Raw genomic sequence first — 21,812 nt, 5'->3', positions numbered from 1 at the left:
TGCAATAGAGTTAGCAGTTCATTGATTAGCGTCTTGTTATAATGTAGCAGGATGGTGCAGGCTGCTACGGAGGCAGCAATACTCAGGAAGCGAGATGCTTAGCTGGGTCCTGCAAGAAGACACAGAGGAGGGGCTGAAAGCTTTTCCTGGAGAGGAATGGGGGAGGGGAGAATGGGGTCAGGGGAGGATCACCAGAGCAGCTCTTGCTTCTCCCGGCTCCTTCTGCTTTGGTAGAACTTGCCACATTCAGCCTGCCCAGACCCTGTGCCAGCAATTTTGCTCCTAGGTATTCATCCCAGCGAAATGTTCACACAGCTCCATAAGGGGACATCCGTGAGGATGATCCCTGAGGCACCCTGTGTGCCCTTTGTTGGAACAGTGGAAAGGTAAAAAGGGCTGGATGTGCCACGGAGCAGCAGCAAGTAACAGACCGCATGCACCCAGAACCACGTGGCTAGATCTTGAAAACTTAGGAGTAAAAAAGAACACATGACTGCTACCCGCATCACGTGGAGGGAGCTCCCAGACAAGTTGAACAAAAGAAGCAAGACATGAAAGACGTGAAAGAGGCCCCGCTGTATGATTCAATTTAGATGAAGTTCAAGAACAAGCTAACTATGGGGCTTCCCTGGTGGCGCAGTGGTTGAGAGTCCGCCTGCCGATGCAGGGGACACGGGTTCGTGCCCCGGTCCGGGAAGATCCCACATGCCGCGGAGCGGCTGGGCCTGTGAGCCATGGCCGCTGAGCCTGTGTGTCCGGAGCCTGTGCTCCGCAACGGGAGAGGCCACAGCAGTGAGAGGCCCGCGTACTGCACAAAAAAAAAAAGAACTAACTAACAAGCTAACTAACTGGGTGGTGACAGAAGCTGGAGTAGTGGTTACCCCTGGCAGCAGAAGGGGGAAGGGAAGAGTTTATTAACGGGGAAGAGGCACAGGGGAAGCTTTCTAGGGTACTGGAAATGTGTTATCTTTTGATCTAGGTGGTGATTACACAGGTTGTATTCATAGATAAAAAATTGAGTTTTAGACTTAAGCACACATGCTTTGCTGTATACATGTTATCCCTCAACAGGGAGTACAGAGCAAAAAATGTTGCCCAGGGAAAAAAGTAGGAAACATGGAGCTATGACACAATACCATTTATGTAAATAAAACCCTGCATGCACGTGAAACAACACTGCCCATCCTGCAAGAACTCAGCAAACAGAAAGATAGCCACTATCATTTGGACATAGGCAATGGGGATAAAAGAGAATGAATGAATGAATGAATGAAACCAAGAATAGGGTCCTGAAAAGACCAATTACGAAAATAGGTCATGAATGGAGAGTATGGTTAACTTAACCCTCTGCCTCTGAGGTAGAAGTTTGTAGAAAATCACTAGTTAATTAATCAGGAGGTCTTTGGGCTGGATGTGGGATGTGTGGGGTGTCGGGGCATTTTGATCTGAGGGGTGAGTGTAGAATCAGTCACCGACGCCTGCCAGGGGCTCAGGGAGGCACCTGTCTCATGTTTCTATCCGTCTCTGCTGTTTGCCAAGTGACACCATCATGCCCACTGCCTGAGAGGACCTCATATGGTGGGCAGATCCCTGGGGTGGGTTGACTGGGGCCAGCCCATCTGCACTTAGCCCAGACCTCCCACTCCCAGCTGAGCCCCCAGCAGGTTTCTTAACCTCTCTGGATCTCATCTTCCTTATCTGTTACATGGATGATAAAAAGAAGGTCCAAGGTGAGGGTGTGGAGCAGGGCTCAGCAAACATTTTTCTTTTTTTTTTTTTTTTTCGGGGCCATGTGGCTTGTGGGATCTTAGTTCCCGGACCAGGGATTGAACCTGGGCCCGAGTAGTGAAAGCACCGAGTCCTAACCAGTAGACCGCCAGGGAATTCCCTCAGCAAACTTTTTATGTAAAAAGGCAGATAGTAAATACTTTCCGCTTTGTAGCCCATAAGGTCTTGGCCACAGCTACTCCAGAAGCAGTCATAGATATAAATGAATGTGCATGGCTGTGTTCAAATAAAACTTTATTTATGGACACTTAAATTGAAGTATCACATGATTTTCATGTGTCACAAAATATCATTCTTTTGCTTTTTTTTCCAAACCATTTAAAAATGTGAGAATGATTCTTAGCTTGCAGGCTGTACACAAACAGGTGTGGGGAGCGAGGGCGGATTTGGCCCACGGGCGGTAGTTTACTGAGCCCTGGACTAGAGCAGTGAGTGAGCTGGAGCAGGGCTTGGCACATAGCAAATGCTCAAGAAAGTTTAGCTATTACCGTTCTTACCCCCACTGTACGGTGAGAAAGCAGAGATGTGGAGAGGCAAAGTGGCTTCCCAGGGTCACTGCGGAGTTAGTGGAAGAGCTGGGACTCTGACCCAGATCTCCTGAGTCCCCATTCAGGGTGGTGGTTTCAACCCACTTAGAAAAATGCTCAAAGAGGGAAGAGTCTGGTGGTATCTATGTCCCCTTTTCCAGGGCCCGCTACTTGCAGCAAGAAGTCTGGCTTCAGTCTGGGTGGCTAGTTTTTCTGCTGAATCAGAGAACGCCTTGCATCCATGGAGTGCATTTTTACCCTTCAAAGCCCTTGGTCATCCTTAGTCTAAACGAAGTGACAAACACTACTCTGCGCTCCTGTTTCCTAGGCTTCTTTTGTCCTATGGCGTCAGTGTGATGAATTTGTTGATGTGGATATGCCATTAGGGGGCAACAAAGGGAACTTCTGATTCCATTTACATAAAGTTCAAAAGCAGGCAAAGCTAATCTGTGCTGTTAGAAGCCAGGAGAGTGGTTACCCTGGGCAGCAGGTACGTGGGGGCCTCTGGGGTTCAGGAAATGTTCTGCCTCTTGATCTGAGGATGATCTTTGTGAAAAGCCATCGAACCTATACTTATGACCTGGGCACGTTTCTGGGCAGATGTTCTACTCCAATAAACTGTTCAGAAAATAGCTCCAAAAGCATCTTGGGAAAAACAGCGAAATTTCGATAAGTCTAGTTGCGGGAACGGGAGGGCATTGCTGATGTCACCCAAGCCTTCTTGCTCTGCTGGGGCAGAGAAGGACACTACTGATGAGACCGGAAGTTCACCAGCCCATACGCACCTTTCACCTTAACATATAAGGTGCTGGTCTTGGTTCCCTGGAGCACAGAAAATGTGTGAGTATATATGTGAGAGTGTGTAGTGTGCGTGCAAGTGTGGGTGGGTGTGCTTGTGAGTGTGAGTACGTGAGACATGTGTGTGTGAGCACCACTTAAAAATGGGCCCCAGAAGTTTTCCTCTCCCTTTGGAGTTTGGATGTGGGACCTGGGCAGGGGTGTGTACACGCATACGTAGCGTGTGTCGCACGTGGAGGTTCTGGGACTCATCTCCCTGGTGTGAGTGCTTGGCCCATACCGCTGCTATTCCTCCTGTGGATAGCCGTTCTGTGTTTTTGATAATGCACAGATTTTGTAATGCTGCAGGTTTATGCAGAGAAAACGGCTTCTGGTAACTGGCTGACCCTTTTAGCCATTGTTCATGTGGGTGGATCTCAGGCCCTCTGTTTGTTTCTGGAGGGTTTGCTGGAATTCTCTCTGAGATGTGCTGAGCTTCCTGCCTAGGAGAAGAAATTGATTTAATTTATTTAATTCAGATGATTAAATTCTCTCATTCACAGGGAGCAAAACACAGATTTTGCATTACAGGAGCCTGAAGGACAGAGGGAGGGATGGAGAAGATTGAAACATGGTGATTCCAGCTAGAGCTCGAAGAGAACTTCTCTCCGTTGGAAGGAGCTTCACATTTGTACCAAAAGGATTGGTCTTTGGGGCCTTTCTGTGAAAAAGAGCTGATGTCGTTGACCAGATTTGAGGAAGAACATTCCTGTCCTCCCACCAATACCACCCTTTAGGACTCCTCCGGACCGACGTCCCCTAGTCCCTGCCTTCATCTGCAGACCATAACTCCACCCCTGCTTAACTCCCTTTCCCTCCCTTGAACTTGACTTTTCTAGTTCCAAGGGCACGCCATGCCCCTGCATGTTTCTCTCTACTGCCTGGAACACCCTCCTTCACCCTCAGCGCACTTGGTGAACCCTAATTTGTCCCTAACTCAGCTCAGATGTGGTGTTTTATGAGATGCTTTTCCATCTCCTCTCCCTTGCAAATATCTCGACTCTGGTGCTTACCACACATAGCTGTAATTCTTTGCACATGTGTTTTTCTCCCACATTGGGCCACAAGTTACTCCTGAGTAGAGACCCTGTCTTGTTCATCTCTGAATCACCGGATGCCAGGGCAATGCTTGCCTCAGAGGAGATGCTGGGTGAATAGAAGCTTCCTGAATGAATGAATAGGCACACAAGTGGGGGGTGGGGAACTGAACGAAGTCCACAGGTCTCAAATGCAAACACACAGACATGTACATGGCTGGGCAAAGGCACACTCCCCGCCCCTCACTCGCTGAGTTGAATTGTATCGGTCCTCTATATTTTTTTGGCCTCGTCACATGGCATGTGGGATCTTAGTTCTCCGACCAGGGATCAAACCCGCGCTCCCTGCATTGGAAGTGCAGAGTCTTAACCACTGGACCGCCAGGGAAGTCCCGTGTCAGTCAGTTTTTGTTTTGCACACGGCAGTTGGCTTTCAGAAGGGTTCTGGGTAGTAGCGGCTGTCCTTTCAGACAAGGTCTACCTGAGTCTAAAACAGCACAAGATGAGGGTGAAAGGTGGGACTGGAGGGGCATTCCGATGTGGGGCAAGACCAAGTCGGGAGACTTGGTGCCCTGGGAGCCTGGCCGGAACTGGGCCGCTCTGCTCGCAGTCACAGGGTGGGGTGGGAAGGTTTGTGGGGGAAAGGGTTAGATCAGTGACCCAGAATAGAGAAGGATCAAAGGCTGCCTGGACAGATGCTATCTCTCCATGGATGAGTGTCCCCGCAGGCACTGGCTGCTTCTCTGCACTCAGGTGCTTGCTCGCCACGGAAGCTCTAGTGAGAACACGTACGAGCACCTGGCACGGAAAACGAATGAATGAAAGAATTCATTGTCTGAATGGGGCACATGATTTTACTTCCTTGGGACTCATGTTTTCTCACCTGGAAATTGAGGGTGTGGAACTATGGGAGCCTTTCCAGCTCTGCTCTTGCCTCACTCTCCTCTGTGTTGATTAGTGGCCCATGCACTGCACAGACATAAATAATCATATACTGACATTAAATATTAATGTTGCCTTCTCCCTCTCGGTACCCTCTTGGGCTCTCAGCACAGGAGGATGGAGACCCTGGAGGCAGACAAGGGAAGGTTTCAATTTTTGAGTTGGCCACTAGCTAGTTGTGTGATTTAGGGCAGGTTCTTTTAGAAGCTGCTGGTTCCTCCTTGAAGTAGGGATACTACATAGTCTACTGATCTCTCAGAGATGTGAGCATGAAGCGAGATAATATATTCAAAAGGGTTTTGCAACCTGTCCGTGTTACTAAGGTGGCGTTCTTTATGATGATCCCACACGGTGGGGTCTCAGTAAACGCTCACAAAATGAAGGAGTTTCTGGATTTGCCTCTATCTTTAGTCAAGCTCTGCTATGTGTGTGTGTGTGTGTGTGTGTGTGTGTGTGTGTGTGTGTTTAAGGGCCTTAACCCCCATGCTGCCGGGAGCTTGAAGCAGCACAGCCAGAAGTTCTCCATCCTCCTTAAAGCCCAGCAACTAAGTGCTGCAACTTTGTTCCCCCCATAAGTCAACAGAACCAGTGGGGATGGGGAAACAAAGGAGCCCTTAGCAGGTAGGAGCAAGCCGGCTCAGTCTCCGTGCAAGTCACCACCAATAAAACCTAATCAATGCAACCCCTTTTAAGTTGGTTGGATCAGTGACCCAGAAAATAGCTCCCCTGCAGAAAAGGAAATGATAGTCAATAAACTGAGACGTCGATGGGAAAAATCTATTAAAGAGAGTGAGATATCAGGAGACCTCTGGTGTTAACGGAGACCCTTTGGAACGGAGCCACAGCCAGAGAGTGGGTTTTTAACCCTCTCGAGGCCGGAGTTGTCTCTGCCCCAATTCAGCTTCCGGTGCTTTGCTCGGCCCTGCGTCTCCCCAAATGGTACGGAGGAGCCCATGATGTGATGAGTGCTGTGTGCTGCTTGGCCATTCAGTGTTCCCTCCTAGATGGTCGGCAGGTGGGGCTGGTTCGAGGGTCTGTCTGGGGGGCTGCCCTAGAGACGATCCCTCTCTGGCCCACAGGGAAAGGAGCTGGGGGTCTCTGCTCCTTCAGTTATAACGGCTGTTCTGACCTGGGTGTGTGGAACCAGATGCCTCACTCTGGGTCGGATGTGCTGCCGCCACCCTGCCAATTAACAAAGCTTCTCTCCTCTGGAGTTTACCAGGAAACGCAAGCTGTCCCCGAGAAACCGTTCCGCGATAAGGTCAAGTGTTCTCCTGGCCTGCACACGGCGTCAGCGACTCTTCAAGCTCCCCGTGATCAAGTAGGGCAGGGGATGAGGGACTCGTGGTGGGTTTCAGGGTAAAGCTGTGTTGAATCCAGAAAATTGTGGGAGCACATGGGCAGGCGGGTAGCTCTCAGAATGGGGTGTACAGGTTCCGGGATTGCTGGATAGCCCACCCCTGGCCCTTGTCCTATGCGCATCATGACCACTGGCGCTGAGCTGTGCAGACTGTGTCTGTGTGTGCAGGTGCTGTTCAGGTGTCTTGGAATGAAGGCTGCTGTTAAGGAAAATCACCATTGTATCACGCTCAACAGACAGTGACGATGTCTAAGATGAAGGACATTTGGATATGCTGCTCTACTGTGAATAAATAGGAAAGTGTTGGAGTTAGTTTAAAGGGGGGTTTGTTGATGTGGAATTGGGAGGAACTAGAGGGGACCAGCTTGGGGACAGAGAGTTATGGGAGTAAGACCTTGGCTGTACTCTTCCTCCTCTCATTTGCCTTGGGACAGAGACTTTTGCTGGTTAAATTTGTGTCCAGTCACTACACCGCATCCTTTATGTTATTATGATTGTTATTGCTGTTGTTTAATCTTTGAGTTTTACAGTCTTCTTCTTTGTTTTTTTTGTGGCCATGCCGCGCGGCATGTGGGCAGTGGAAGCGCGGAGCCTTAACGGACGACTGGACCACCAGGGAAGCCCTTACAGTCTTCTTTTGGAAGTAGAGTCATACAGCCATAGTATTTATGCCATCCCGGTGTTAGCGGGCTCTAGGGGAGATATTGGCAGTGGCTTGGTCCATCTGGGACATGTCCATGGGTGGGTTTTTATACCCCAAGGGGCCAAAAAGCCCACAAGAATAAGATAAGATTACTGGATGAGACAATTACAGACAAATATCTCCAGACTGCGGTTAAAGGTCATTCTAAATATAACTTCTTCTTTTTTAAAATTTAAGTATAGTTGGTTTATAATGTTGTGTTAATTTCAGGTGTACAGCAAAGTGATTCAGTTATATATATATATATATATATATATATATATATATATAATATTCTTTTTCAGATTCTATTTCCTTACAGATTATTACAAGATATTGAGTATAGTTCCCTGTGCTATACAGTAGGTCCTTGTTGGTTATTTATTTTATTAAATATAGTATTTAGAAACCATGATCTGGGTGCTAGGGGTGCTCATTGCTATTGGGGTGTCACTGTTCCCAGCCCTCTCAGTGGGGAGAGTTAGGGAGTGCATGTACATCCACATTTTCGATTATAGGCATACCTCAGAGATATTTCAGGTTTAGTTCCAGACCACTGCAATACAGTGAATATTGCAATTAAAAAAAAGGATCTGGAGGTTTCTTTTTTTAAAGATAATTTAAAACAGGGGTCAACAAAGTACAACCTTTAGGCCAAATGTGGCCTGTTGTTTTTGTGAATAAAGTTTTGTTGGAACACAGCCGTGTAGCTCTCTCCTTCCATCTTTCCTGATGATAATCACATTGCTTGAGAGATGTCAGCTGTTATGGTGGTTACATTTGGTGGGGATTGTGAAAGATTTTTTTTTTAATATTTATTTATTTGGCTGCTGGGTCTTAGTTGCAGCACGTGGGATCCGCGTTGTAGCATGCGGGATTTTTCTTTTTCCCTTGCGTGCACGGGCTCTTCTTTGCGGCGTGCATCAGAGCATGTGGGCTCAGTAGTGGAGGCGCATGGGCTTAGTTGCCCCGGGTTATGTGGGATCTTCATTCCCGGACCAGGGGTTGAACCCATGTCCTCCTCTGTATTGGAAGACAGATTCTTAACCACTGGACCACCAGGGAAGTCCCCTGTGAAAGATGTTCTAATGTGTTTGAGGAGGTAACTGGTTAGCAACTCTATGAGGATAAAATTTTTGGATCTGGGCTTATTTTGCTCCTAGGGTGCAGGAATGTCAGGAAGGGAATCACTTTTCCTGAGAATATGAGAACCAGATGGGTCTCTGTCTTCATTTGCCACCTCAGGTTGGTCACGGCCTCTGGGAGGTGGTGGTGAGGTTTCCACTAGTGGTGACAGAATAAATTGACAAACTGTTGCGGACACATGATTTGAGTTATTGGTTCCTCTGAGTCATGGGTTCATGCCTTTGTTACGATCTGGAGGTTTTCTTTGGCACTTAAGGGAACATTCTGGAAGCTTCTGATGTGCCCCATTTGCTTGGTGAGCCCAGAGCCTTGGGTGAGGTTTCATCTATTCCCATTCTTGGAGCAGGGCAGGGCTGTTCCTTAGATACCTTGCTCCCTCCTCCCCTTCAACTCAGTGACTCCCCATCTTAAGAGGCCTGTGACTATGGAGTCTGAAATATCTGAGACAAATTAGCTACCCACATTGCCTGAGCTTTGGAGTCCGGTGGTCTTTGACTTTCAGGGTAATCTCTTTCTAACTGTGTGACTTTGGTCAAGTCACTTCACCTCTCTGAGCCCCAGTCTCCTCATCTGTAAAATGAAAGCCAATTATATCTTCCTCACAGCGTTATTTTCAGGATCAAACAAGATGATGTTTGTAGGACATAGTATTTACCACAGTAACTGGCACATAGTAGGAGCTTGGAAATGGTAATTCCTTTCCTTATCTAAGACAGGATCATATTTACAACGAGTGTCCCAGGTTACAAACTGTAAGAGACATTTTTGGAAACAGAGCCCCGTTGATAAGAATATGTCTCTGTTACAGGAGGAGGGTGGGGTGGGGTTCAAGCTTTGACCACAAGGGCGCCAAATTGAGGCCTCCGCTGGGAGTTATGTGTTTCTGCCACAAGGTGGCAGTGTTGGCAAACGCACAACATCCCATGCGTTGCAGAGAGGCCCAAGCCAGAAGAATTTTACCTCCAATTTAAATTATTTTAAGAATGGGAGTGCTTTTAGAGATCACCTAATCCCATGATTGGACACCTTGGGAAACGAAGGCCCAGAGAGGGGAAGAGCTATCCCCAAGATCACAGAGCAAGTCAGTGGTAGAGCTGGGTTCACAATTGATCTAGGATTCCTGACTTGATTCCTTCGACACACCTTTGCCATCCTGCTCTTTCCCATCACGTTCTTTGCCTCAGGGTGAGGGGTCGGTGGGGCGGGGGAATTACGAGGGCTTCAGAGCCCTTGTTTCGGTCTTAGCATCTCTGTTTTCAGAGGCACCAACAGGAGCCCCCCCAAAGATTTATATAATCACCGGAAGTAAACCGAGAGATCCCAGAGTCCCCAAGATCTTAACTGCATATCCCTCACCTCACTTACCGTTAGTTAGTATCCTAGTGACAGAGGCAATCAGAAAACCATTTCTCCTCCCCTCCCCCTGCGATAGTTTGGTCTTTTGTTAAATCCAGGGTGAATGGATGGCCCAGCTCTGGTTTCCCGCTCTTTCACAGGAAGGACCCCAGTCTAGCTGTATTTGTCACAGCTCGACATGCAGTTTATTTGGCTTCTGCTCTGTGCTAGGAACCAGGTGAGTGCTGACGGCCCCACCCTCACTGGGTGATGCTGGTAGATGATGGTCACATCTCCCAACTCACAGCTAAGGAAGCAGAGGCTCAGAGAGGAGAAGTAACTCACCCAGGGTCACGCAGGATTTGCAGATTCTGACTGAGCTTCTGCTCTTTCTAGACTGGTCCAGCAGGGGCGGGGTGGTGGTGGATGGAGATGGCCCACCTTTGGGATTTGCGTCCTCATACCAGGTGCTTTGTCCTGCCATGGAAGCTCCCTGAGCGGTAGGTTCTGTGCGCAGACTCCTTCCCTCCTCCCATCTCGCCCCCTCCCTACTGCAGCTTCTCACGGGTTCCTTTCCAGAGCACTCACTGGCTGAATAGGTTGCTAGTGGAAATGTGGTTTTCAAATTTGGGAAATCTCCATTAAGTCCTTTTATTTAAGGAGGATGTCATTATCACGCCTCCCCGAGGACTATTAGGGTTCTATTAGGCAAGGCCGCAGACTTCCTAGGTACTGTCTGGGGTCTGATTCCTGGGCAGGAAAATGCAAGACAGGAAGAAGGGGAGGCAGGAGGGGGAGAGAGAACAGGGGATGTGGAGGGGCTGGAGGAGAAGGAAGAAAGGAGGCGAAAGAGTGAATTAAGGCAGGAGTGAGGACTGAGAGAGACATGTAAGGGCATGCGCGCCCTTTGCTCCCTGAGGTGTGGGGAGAGGGCAGAGACCCTGGACCTCTGGGCCACGTGCTAGTTCAGAGGGTTGAAGATTAAACTGGAGGGGAGATGCCCACCCCTCCTTCTTTCACCCTTTGGAGCAGACAACACAGGCCTTCCTGTCTTCCAGCTGCCAGTCCCGCCTCAGGGATCCAGGTTCAGACTTGGGGTGGGGACCCTCTGTGAGGGAGAGAGGAAGAAGATGCCCAGGGAAGGTACTTCTGGAAACTGTGTCTGGGCTCAGGGCGTTGGCCTTCCTGATGACTCCGGTGAACACACTTTTCCTATTCTCTGCCCTTCTCTCTAGAAAGCAAGCTTGAGAAAAGCAGGACCTTCTCTCTGCTCTTGGCTGTCTTCTGGGCTCCTAGAGCAGTGCCAGGCACATAGTAGGTGTTTGCTAAATGTTTGTGGGATGAATAATGAACAATGGATGAAGAAATAATTCCACAGATTCCTATCCTCTCCCTCGTAGAGCTTAAAACAGCCTTCCGGTTCGAATGGATCTTCTCCCTGTTCTCAGCAAAGGCAGTGATCACACACACACACACACACACACACACACACACACACACACGGGATTCTGGGTTTAGGTAAGGTCACGAATCACATGGTAAGCCACTGACACTGGCTTGGCCACAAGAGACAAAAAAAAAAAAAAAAAAAATCCTCTCCTGGGACTTGCCTGTTAGGGGGTTACCAGCAACAGACTGGAAGCAGTTTTAACCTCTGGGCAGGAAGGCTGCTGCTCTTCGGACAAACATCCTGGCTGGGAAATCCCCTGGCCTGGGTGGGTCCCTGGGGCCTGGCAGCCTTGCTCCATGCCATCCTGGCCTCCGCAGACCTTCCCCTGGCTCCCAGCTTGAGGCCAGGCACCCCCTCCACCCTCAGGAGCCCGGGGAGAGCTAGCTCAGGCCCCTGGAGCTCCTGTGCAGAAGTGATTAATGAGGCAGACAAGTCTTTCTTCCCCAGCTGTGTCAACACGCCCCAGGCCGCCTGGAAGTGGCCCTGTTAGCTGCAGGTATGGGAAGCAGCCCCAGGCCTCCTTTACGCCTGTTCTCCCCTCACCAGGGGCTCCCTTTAGGGCCCTGGGCCTCCCACTGGGCCATCAGAGTCCTGATGGTGGTGGTGATGATGATGATGATGATTTTATGATGCTACAGCACTTGATATTTGCAGAAGGCATGGCCCTACTTTTCCTCAGCTCCTCTTTCCAGCTGCCAGAGCCAGTGGCTTGTATGTGACTACGTTTGGGTCATAGGGAGCAATTGAACTATAGCTGCCGGAGCTTATGCCACCTCCTCTGTGAAGCCTTCCTTGATCACCCTGGCAGGCTTTGTGCATATCCCCATCCTCCAGTCACTGCCGGGTGTTTTCACTGCATGGGGAGCACATCTGTTTCCCTCACTGCTTCCTTAAGGGAGGAGACTGTGTGTTTTTCTGGGTCTTATTCATTTTGTACCTGCAGCCCTCTTCCCCCACAACCCCATTTTCACAGCAGCCTAGCACAACGCTTGGCATGTGCTAGGATAAATACTTATTGAATGAACAAATGACCTTTAGATCTGGAAAGATTTGAAATTCCAGGGCTTTGGTCTGTCTGTGGTTCTGATTTCCTTGTGTTCGAGCTGGTTCAGATCCGCCTATGACCACACATCCTGCCTCTGGCCCCAGCTTGTCCTCATGGGGCTCTTAGTGGTTGCCACCCAAGGAACTCTGATAGAGCAGCAGATCGTGAACTTGTGTTGTGGGGGTGGGGTGGGGGGTGGGGGAGTAGTGAGGTTGGAGTGGGGAGGTCAGGAAGCTAGAAAGAGTCATATGATTTTAAAAAAAGTAAACCTAGGGCTTCCCTGGTGGCGCAGTGGTTGAGAGTCCGTCTGTCGATGCAAGAGACACGGGGTTCATGCCCCAGTCCAGGAAGATCCCACATGCCACGGAGCGGCTGGGCCCGTGAGCCATGGCCGCTGAGCCTGCGCGTCTGGAGCCTGTGCTCCAACACGGGGGAAGCCGTGTACTGCAAAAAAAAAAAAAGAAAAAATAAACCTGAAATTTTGGAATAATTTTATTTTTTAAAAATTTATCATTATTATTATTTTTTGGCTGTGTTGGGTCTTCATTGCTGCACGCGGGCTTTCTCTAGTTGTGGTGAGCTGGGATTATGCTTTGTTGCGGTGCGTGGGCTTCTCATTGCAGCAGCTTCTCTTGTTGCGGAGCACGGGCTGTAGGCGTGTGGGCTTCAGTAGTTGTGGCACGTGGGCTCAGCAGTTATGGCACACGGGCTTACTTGCTCTGCAGCATGTGAGATCTTCCTGGACCAGGGATCAAACCCGTGTCCCCTGCATTGGCAGGCAGATTCTTAACCCCTGGGCCACCAGGGAAGTCCCTTGGAATAATTGTAGATTAATAGAAAAGTTGCAACGATAGTACAGAGTCCCGTACACCCTTTAGCCCAGTTTCCCCTCATGTTAACATCTTATTTAACCAAGGTACTTTAATTAAAACTGAGAGATTCACATGGGTACCTTACTAGTAATTAAACTCCCGTCTTTATTTCTATTTCACCGGTTTTTCCATCAATGTCCTTTTTCTGTTCCAGGCTCTAATCCTGGATCTCACGTTGTATTTAGCCCACATGATTTGGAAGATGATGTTTTATTTAAAACTTCATGCGTGTCGCTCTCTTCTTCATAATCCATCTGGGTTGATTTTACGTGAGAATAAAGCTTCTCCCAGCCAAATTTTCCTGTAAACAATTGTCACTGTGTTGTTTCTCGTGGCTTCCCTGGCGATTCTGCACACTGTCGTGGGTCTTTGGGGAGTGAAGCATGATCCCAAGAGGACAGTCTCACGGCGCCTTCTGGATACACAATATTAAAATCTGCTGACTGCAGTTCTGATATGAACAAGAAACAGGGATCATTGGGCTGATCTAGGGCTGGGGACAGCAGAGGGGTGGGTGAGAAAGGATGGATGTGAGGGTATTTGGGGGAGGTTTGGGGAGAAGAGGGATCTTGGGGTGGTAGCCCGGCGTTTCCTGAGAGGCAGGGACATGATGTTTGATCTGTGAGTAGATGTGTCCTGGGTTCCCCTGGCTCATTGGTCCTCTGCCTGTGTCTCTCTCTCTTTTCTATCTTTTCACATGGGTATCTATTCGCAGCATCACAGTTGGTCTTGGTTTTGCTTGCATTCCTGGTCAGCTGGAATAATTAGAGTTAAGAAGCGAACATTACTCTCGCTTTGAGGAAGACAGGATCTTCCTGTTTGGAGGCCCGAAGGACTGGGGCGGGGTGGGGGGGAAGCAGAATGCAGGCGGGGTGATAGGTCAGTTAAGGCCCCTGCTCTTCGCCCCCCACCCCCCACCCCAGACCCACTCTCCTTCTGCTGCAGGTCTCTGTCCAGTGTCTGCTGATGTCATTTCCATGCTTCTGGTTTCTAAGTCTCACTGCTTCAAGTGATAGACAGGCTGGTGGGGCTGTGGGAGGATGTGGGAGGGAAGGCATTTGAAGTTTGGTTTTGGAACTCTGGCTCCTTTTGAAAGAATAACCAGTGACTTCCGGGAGAGCCCTCAGCAGGCTGGCTGTTCCGGTCAGGGCCTGGGTGGAGGTGGGAGGAGGGGTAGTGGATGGAAAACCCCTCCCTGGCTGGGTGGGCCTGAGGCCAGAGGGCCAGTCCACACCCTCAGGCTTCCACCCCATGGCTCCCAAGACCTCGTACTTTTTGGAAGGAGGAGAGCCCTGGGTACAGGGCTCCCCGGGGCCTGCAGACACCAGTGCATTAAGGGGTCAACTCTTCTCATCTCTGTGTGGAGGGAGCCAGGATGCGTGTTGGGGAACAGGGAGAATTTCCCACCATCTCCATCATTGTCTGCCATGAATCCACTTCCTGGTCCGTATGTGATCATCTCAAAGGTCCGTAGTAGGTGCTCAGTGCCTTAAGAACCCTTGAATGGTTGAAACCTCATCATTTCCCACCTCCAGTTGTCCCCCCATTTCAGACCATGTCAGCCGGTTTAGAAAGGAACACAGGTTTACTGTGCTAGGTGTGTTTCGGGGTGCTTGCCTGCCCATCTCATTGCAGACTCTGTAGGAAGTGCTGGCTTTGTAAGTGGAAGGGGCGTTCATTCACGTGAACCCTTGCTGGAGGCAAACATCCTGTTCGAGTCATTAGCTTCCCAGAACTTCTCGAAGGCACCATCCACCTCCTCACCTCTCATGAACTCCTCAGGCCTCTTCCCACCAGCCCATGGAAACAGATGTGATAGTCCGTGGATTTAGTAGAGATGCAGATTTTGAAGTTGCTCTTACTAGAGACGCAAATGACCTCCTCGTCTTCAGGCTACGGTTTGGTTCTCGTCTTCATGTCCTCACCGCTCTGCTGCACAGAACCGTTTCTCTTCCTTTTGTCTATCAGCTCTCCTGGTCCCCTGGATATCACTCTTTCCTGCTCCCGGATCTCTTCGCTGGTCCCTGGTCTCCCTCATCTCTTTCCACTCGTCCTCTGCCAGCCTCTCATCTTCAGCTCTCTTTTTCCCTAGACCCTCCCTCTGGCTCAGCTCACCTGAGATCTCCACACAGCATATCTCCAGCCTAAACTTCCCCTTGAGCCCATCACATCTCATTTGGTTATTTCATCTGCATATCTTCCATCTACTCAGAGTCAACAAGTCCTAAACGGAGCACATCCTCTGTTCCCCGATTTGCCCCTCCTCCCATATTCCCCTGTTTTGTTTGCTGTACATAATCACCTAAAACAGAAACCTGGAAATCAACAGAGACTCCTCCCTCTCCCTCATCCTTCATGTCTCCTTAGTCACCAAGTGGTGTAGCTTCTCATCAGAAATCTCTTTAGCTCCGTCCCTGCTCTCCCTCCCCGCCATCGCTGTCTTGGTTCACGCCTTTATCATTTCATTATTGCACAACATCCCAACTGACTTTTCTACCTCCAGATACTTCCAACTTCAGTCCCTCCTCTCCTTAGCTGCCAGCATTCTCTTTCTAAAAACAGATCCAAAATGCCATTTTCTGCCTAAAAGCTTCCAATGGTTTCCCACTGCCAAGAGAATAAGATCCAGATTTTTATCTTAGCACACAGGGCCTTTCGTGGTCTACGTCGAGTTTATCTTACCATCTACCTCTCCCATCACTGACCCTCCTGCACGCTTTGCCCCGCCATCCATGCCTCTCCCCATCTCCAATCATGCTGCCTTTCTTCACACTCTGCCTTTGCACGTACAGATTTGCTAGGGACGGAATGCTTGTGTCCCCCCAAAATTCAGGTTGAAATCTGAATCCCCAATCTGATGGTGTTTAGAGTTGGGGCCATGGGGAGGTGATTAGGTCATGAGGACAGAGCCCTTATGATCAGATTAGTGCCCTTATAAAATGAGACCCCATAGAGCTCCCTCGCCCCTTCTGCCATGGAAGGACATGGTGATAAGAGACATTTATGAACCAGGAAGTGGGCCCTCAGCAGACACCAAATCTGCCAGCACCCTAACGTTGGACTTCCCAGCCTCCAGAACCCTGAGAAACACATTTCTGTTTATAAACCCACCCACCTGCTCTATTTTCGTTATAGCAGAGGCTGAACAAACTAAGACAAGGTCCTTGTCTGAAAAGTCTTAGTCCATCTGGCACGATTCTACTTGGATAGAATTCAACGCCCTGCTCTGCAAAACCTCCCCTAACTGTCAGCTAAATATCGATAGTTGTCCCCTCTAAATTCCCACATTCCTCTGTCTCTAAAGAGCGCATCTCACTTCATTCTGCATTTATTTTTCTATGTCTGTCTGAGTCTACTGGATCTTGAGGCCAAGGATCGATGCAAACTGGTGTATATAGAATGGATAAACAACAAGGTCCTACTGGAAAGCACAGGGAACTATATTCAATATCCTGTGATAAACCATAATGGAAAAGAATATGATAAAGAATATATATATATATATATATATGTATAACTGGGTCACTTTGCTGCACAGCTGTAATTAACACAACATTGTAATTCAACTATACTTCAATAAAAAATAGATTTTTTTCCATAGAAAGCAGAAAAAGAATTCATTCCAAAAGAGGGCAGAAATAAGAAATTCATCCTGAAAATATACTTTGGTATAATTCTGGTGGGACAGATTTTCCCTCTGAGCATGTTCTCTTACTGACGGCCCCACTGGAGTCTTATTGTCATGTAACAGTTTTTAAACACTTCTCTGATTCTCGTGTTGTGAGCAGGCAGGAACCATCTTCAAATCCACACTTTCCAAGGAGAGAGTAACGTTATTTCTCAGAAGAACAGCACTTTCTATCTTGGAAGAGTACATAAACATTTTATAGAGGCAGCACAGTTTAGATTCAATAGATACATCATTCATCAAAGTGTAAAAAATGTGATAGGAAAAAATACTGCATTGTAGAATAAGATATTCAAATGTGGTGGGAACGTTTAAGGCAGCTGATGGCCAAAGTGGGCGAGGCAAGGAAGGTGGTCTGCGTATGGAGGTGATTTTGCACCCAGAGGAGTTCTCTTCGTGACCTCAGCGACTGAGCACTGGTGAGCAGGTCTTCTTCCTCAAGCCCAATGATGCTTGAGGTACCAGATGGTTTCATTTTTCACCTGTGGTCCAAAGAGATGGTTGAGTTGGGCCAGAATTGCAATCAGCCAAAAGAGATAGCAGCAAACGGAACAGGTCACCAACATGGTGATGCTAACTCCCCGGTTGGGACCCTTTGGGATGAACCAGGGCATCAGGAAGCCGGCGAAGCCCCAGAACACGCTCATCACGATGAGAGGCACGGTGAGGCCAGTATATGCCATGATTTCTGTGGGAGGTACCAGCCTCTGCCCTGCTGCCTCACTTTGGTCCCACCCCAAAAAATAGATTTAAAAAAAAAAAAGCTTGCTAAACTCTTCCCAGGTATACGGTAGCATCAGATTTTCCAAGAGACAGGGAACCAGGATCTGTGGAGTCCCTTGGTTCTGACTTGCTGACCAGCGTGGCGCTCTCAGCACATGTGGTATGAGAGTGATCTCAAGCCAGATTCACGTGGGTATGTTGATCTCTGCAGGCCTGACCTCTTCTCCCTGGGGTTTGTAGTCCAGAAAGGGACCCTCTGTGACAGGCCCAGGTCTAGGATGAGGGGAGTAGGCACTTGCTATAGGCCCAAAAAACCCAGTAATCAAGAGAAATGAAATTTAACACAATATTCAAAAAAAAATCAGTAAACTACAGCCCATGGGCTGGCTGCCTGCTTTTTATTTTATTTTATTTATTAAGTTTTTAAACATAAGTTGTTTTTTTTTCACTTATGATTTTGGTAAAGGCTTAAAAACATTATTTATCTATTATTTTTGGCTGCTCTGGGTTTTAGTTGTGACATGCGGGATCTAGTTTTCCAACCAGGGATCGAACCCTGGCCCGCTGCACTGGGAGAGTGGAGTCTTACCCACTGGACCACCAGGGAAGTCCTTAAGTCCTTGCCTGCTTTTTTTTTTTTTTTTTTAAAAACATCTTTATTGGAGTATAATTGCTTTACGGTGGTGTATTAGTTTCTGCTTTATAGCAAAGTGAATCAGCTATACATATACATATATTCCCATATCCCCTCCCTCTTGCGTCTCCCTCCCATCCTCCTTGTCCCACCCCTCTAGGGGGTCACAAAGCACTGAGCTGATCTCCCTGTGCTATGCAGCTGCTTCCCACTAGCTATCTATTCTACATTTGGTAGTGTATATATGTCCATGCCACTCTCTCACTTCGTCCCAGCTTACCCTTCCCCCTCCCTGTGTCCTCAAGTCCATTCTCTATGTCTCCGTCTTTATTCCTGTCCTGCCCCTAGGTTCTTCAGAACCATTTTTTTTTTTTTTTTAGATTCCATATATATGTGTTAGCATACGGTATTTGTTTTTGTCTTTCTGACTTACTTCACTCTGTATGACAGACTCTAGGTCCATCCACCTCACTACAAATAACTCAATTTCGTGTCTTTTTATGGCTGAGTAATATTCCATTGTACATATGTGTCACATCTTCTTTATCCATTCATCTGTCGATGGACACTTAGGTTGCTTCCATGACCTGGCTATTATAAATAGAGCTGCAATGAACATTGTGGTACATGACTTTTTTTTTTTTTTTTTTTTTTGTGGTATGCAGGCCTCTCACTGCTGTGGCCTCTCCCGTTGCGGAGCACAGCCTCCGGATGCGCAGGCTCAGCGGCCATGGCTCACGGGCCCAGCCGCTCTGCGGCATGTGGGATCTTCCCGGACCGGAGCACGAACCCGTGTCCCCTGCATCGGCAGGCGGACTCCCAACCACTGCACCACCAGGGAAGCCTTGTTTGTGGATTTTTTGATGATGCCTGCCTGCTTTTTAAAATAAAGTTTTATTGGAACCAGGGCTGGGCTAAGGAGGATGAGGTGGGGGACTGAGAACAAGTTTGGATCTTGTCTTTATTCGAAAAATTTGTATTTTGTTCATCATGAATTTTTGCATTAATTTTGATTAAAATACTGCATTCAAATATTATCTATCTTGATTTCTGAGGTTTGGGGCACCCCCCTTACCTTCTGTGCCCCAGGAAGTGCCTCACTGATCTTCCAGAGTTTCCCCCAGTGTCCTGAAGATGCTGGGTCCCAAGACGGGCAGCTGTAGGTCACTGTCAGGCCCCCAGGGTTCACTTCCCCTGGGTCCCTGGCTGACCACAGCCCCAGCCAGCCTGTATGAAGGAGCTGAGGGCCTGGACACCTTCTGTCCTTTGGGGATTGTGGCATGAGGTTTTTCTTTGGATTCCTTAGGAAGTTAGGTCTCCCCTGGCCCACTGACATTTGATTATCGAACAGCTCCTATCTGCCAGCCACTGGGGGTAACAGAACTGAGATTCTAAATGCCTTTTAAACACTGCCCTCCAGCCCCTTTGCCCTGCCTGATCCGCCCCTGTCCTCTCTTCTGACTGGTCCCTCTCCTCTAACCTCACCACTTTGCACCCTAGCTTCCACAGCACCACCAGGGTCACCCAGACAAGGTGCACATCTGACCTCAGTGTTCCCCGGATAAACTCTCCAGTGCCCTGGGCATAAGTCACAACACCCTAAACAAACCCTGTTCCTGGGCCAGCCCAGCCCTTGAATCCCATCTATGTTCCAGGCTCACCAGACACCTCGGGATGTTGCTGTATGTGTCTTTCCTTCTTTCTTGCTCCTCTGTCTTTGCACATATGGTTCCTTCCCCTTGGATGCCTTGTCCCCTGAACCAGCCCAAGGGTCTTCTCCTATTATGCTCTGTGATTCTCCTCTGTTTACCTCAGTTATCCCATTCATTCCTCTGCAATGTGGTTACTTATGTATAGGGCTGTGCCCACACCCCTCCCCCACCCACCCCCACCAAACTGTGAGCTCTTGGAGGTCAGGTCATGACCATTTTGTATCCCCTCCCCTCCTGCAGCGCCCCAGCCCCACACCCGCAGTACAAGGCCTGGCAGAAAATAGGCTCTGAGTGAATGAACGAATGCGTGAATGGAGAGGACATAGTCTTGTTTGCCCCTCTAGGATTTGCTACGCTCGCAGCAAGATTTTGAGCAGAGCCCTCAGCCCTGGCTTCATTCTAGAGCTCACAGCATCAGATTTGGAAGTCAGGGGTTCCTGGTGCCCCAGCAGTAGGGAGGTCAAATGAGAAGACACTTTAGGAGAGCTGGGCCACTCCAGGGGAGGAAATGAAAACTAAATTGAATTAATTAGGGGTCGTATTGAACCCTGCTTCTTGAATGTGCTGAAGTCTGATTAAACAAACAACAAAAAAGATAAAATCGCTTAGTTACTTTTTTTTTTTTTTTTTGGTAAGAGAAAAGAGAAGAAAACAAAATGTTGATTTAAGATGCGGCCCAGGGCTGGGGGCCCAGGGGAAACCTGGTGAAGGCTCCTGTTGTTTGGGGTCGGAGGTCGCGGGAGCAACGCTGCCTGGGGATCCAGCTCAAGGTTCTGGAGTGATGGAAAAACCTGGCCTGACGCTTTTCCTCAGCGGACCCTTAACTCACTAACAGGAACCAGCTGAGCGAACACAAACAGAGGTGCTGTGCCGGCACCGATCCCAGCTTCCTCTGAAATTTCCAGGCCTCTTTTTTCCTGTCGGATTCCAGACAGATGAAATTTTCCTGGCCCCAGCCCTGCTCCTGGCAGCATCTCCCCTCTGAATCACCATAAATCAGGGCTGGGGGCGAGTGATGGGATTTTCCTGATTGACAAGCCGCTACCCTGATAAAATGGGGGTTCCGTTTCCTAGGCTGAAAATAGCTCTGGGGGTGCTGTCCTGAGTCCTCCGCATCCCAAATCCCTGTAGGTATCTGCTTTGGATTTTAAATATTCATATCTGTCTGTGATTATGATTTCATTGAGAAGGGCTGTGGATGTGCAGATGTGAACTGCTGGGGGCCGCGGTGGTTGTAAGCGACACCATTGTTCGTGGGGTCACTTGCGGGGGGGCGTGCTGTACATTCCTCAGAGCCTCCATCATACACGGAGTCCCCAATTAATTTCAATACAAACACCGGATCTGGCCTCTCCTGCGCCTTTGCAGCCATAACACATGAGGTCATGCTGCTTTGGTTAACCGGAGGAGTTTTGGGGCGAGGTGGGGCGGGGGGGGGGCTTCCAAGTCCCTGGGGGATCTGTCCTGCATGGCTCAGGCTGGGCTGTTTACTGCAGGGGGTCCACCTGTGCACCCGAACTCTCTTTCTCACCATCCTTTTCTCAGAAACTCTGAAATCTTTTATTCTTTCTTTTCCTAGTCCCTCCAGCTTCATCACAACCACGCCATTGATAACCCACTGTCCCTGCAGTTCTCTGAAAACACCCAGAGCCCTTCACCCTCTGTACTTTTGCTCAAACAGCTTCATCCACGCGGGGCATGTTTTTGCCCCTTCATATGGCTCCTTGTTCTTGAAGATTTCTTGAACGAGTTTCTTCCTCCAGGAAGCCTTCCCCATCACTCCATTCAGAGTTAAGTACCACTCTCTCCTCCGTATTCCTATAGCTCACAGATTCTCAAACATGAGCCTGCGTCAGAGTCACCTGGAGGGTTTGTTAAAATACAGATTGCTAGGCCCATCCCCAGTTTCTGAATCAACAGGTCTGGAGAAAGACCTGTGAATTTGTATTTCTAACAAGATCGCAGGAGATATTGATGCTGCTCTAGCCCCACGTGAGCACCTCCAGTGATAGAACTTACTCTGCTGTGTTCCTA

General features: G+C 48.8%; 1 protein-coding gene and 1 long non-coding RNA gene across 2 annotated transcripts in view; both read right to left on the bottom strand.

The window, feature by feature from the left end:
* Positions 1-21,812, bottom strand: part of LOC125962024 (uncharacterized) — a 216,687-nt gene that overhangs the window by 111,501 nt on the left and 83,374 nt on the right. The gene's annotated exons all lie outside the window — the stretch shown is intronic.
* Positions 16,749-17,419, bottom strand: LOC117198865 (V-type proton ATPase subunit e 1-like). Its single transcript, XM_033416939.2, has one exon. It carries the CDS (start codon positions 17,390-17,392, stop codon positions 17,147-17,149), a length of 246 nt encoding a protein of 81 aa, XP_033272830.1. The 5' UTR covers positions 17,393-17,419; the 3' UTR covers positions 16,749-17,146.

This window comes from Orcinus orca, chromosome 19 (genome assembly GCF_937001465.1).
Source record: "Orcinus orca chromosome 19, mOrcOrc1.1, whole genome shotgun sequence".
Lineage (NCBI taxonomy): Eukaryota > Metazoa > Chordata > Mammalia > Artiodactyla > Delphinidae > Orcinus > Orcinus orca.
The sequence above is the reverse complement of the archived record's forward strand: the minus strand, read 5'-3'. Positions and strand labels throughout refer to the sequence as shown.

Coding starts and splice junctions, on each gene's coding strand:
- LOC117198865 (XM_033416939.2), bottom strand. CDS start 17,392: ATGGCATATACTGGCCTCACCGTGCCTCTCATCGTGATGAGCGTGTTC.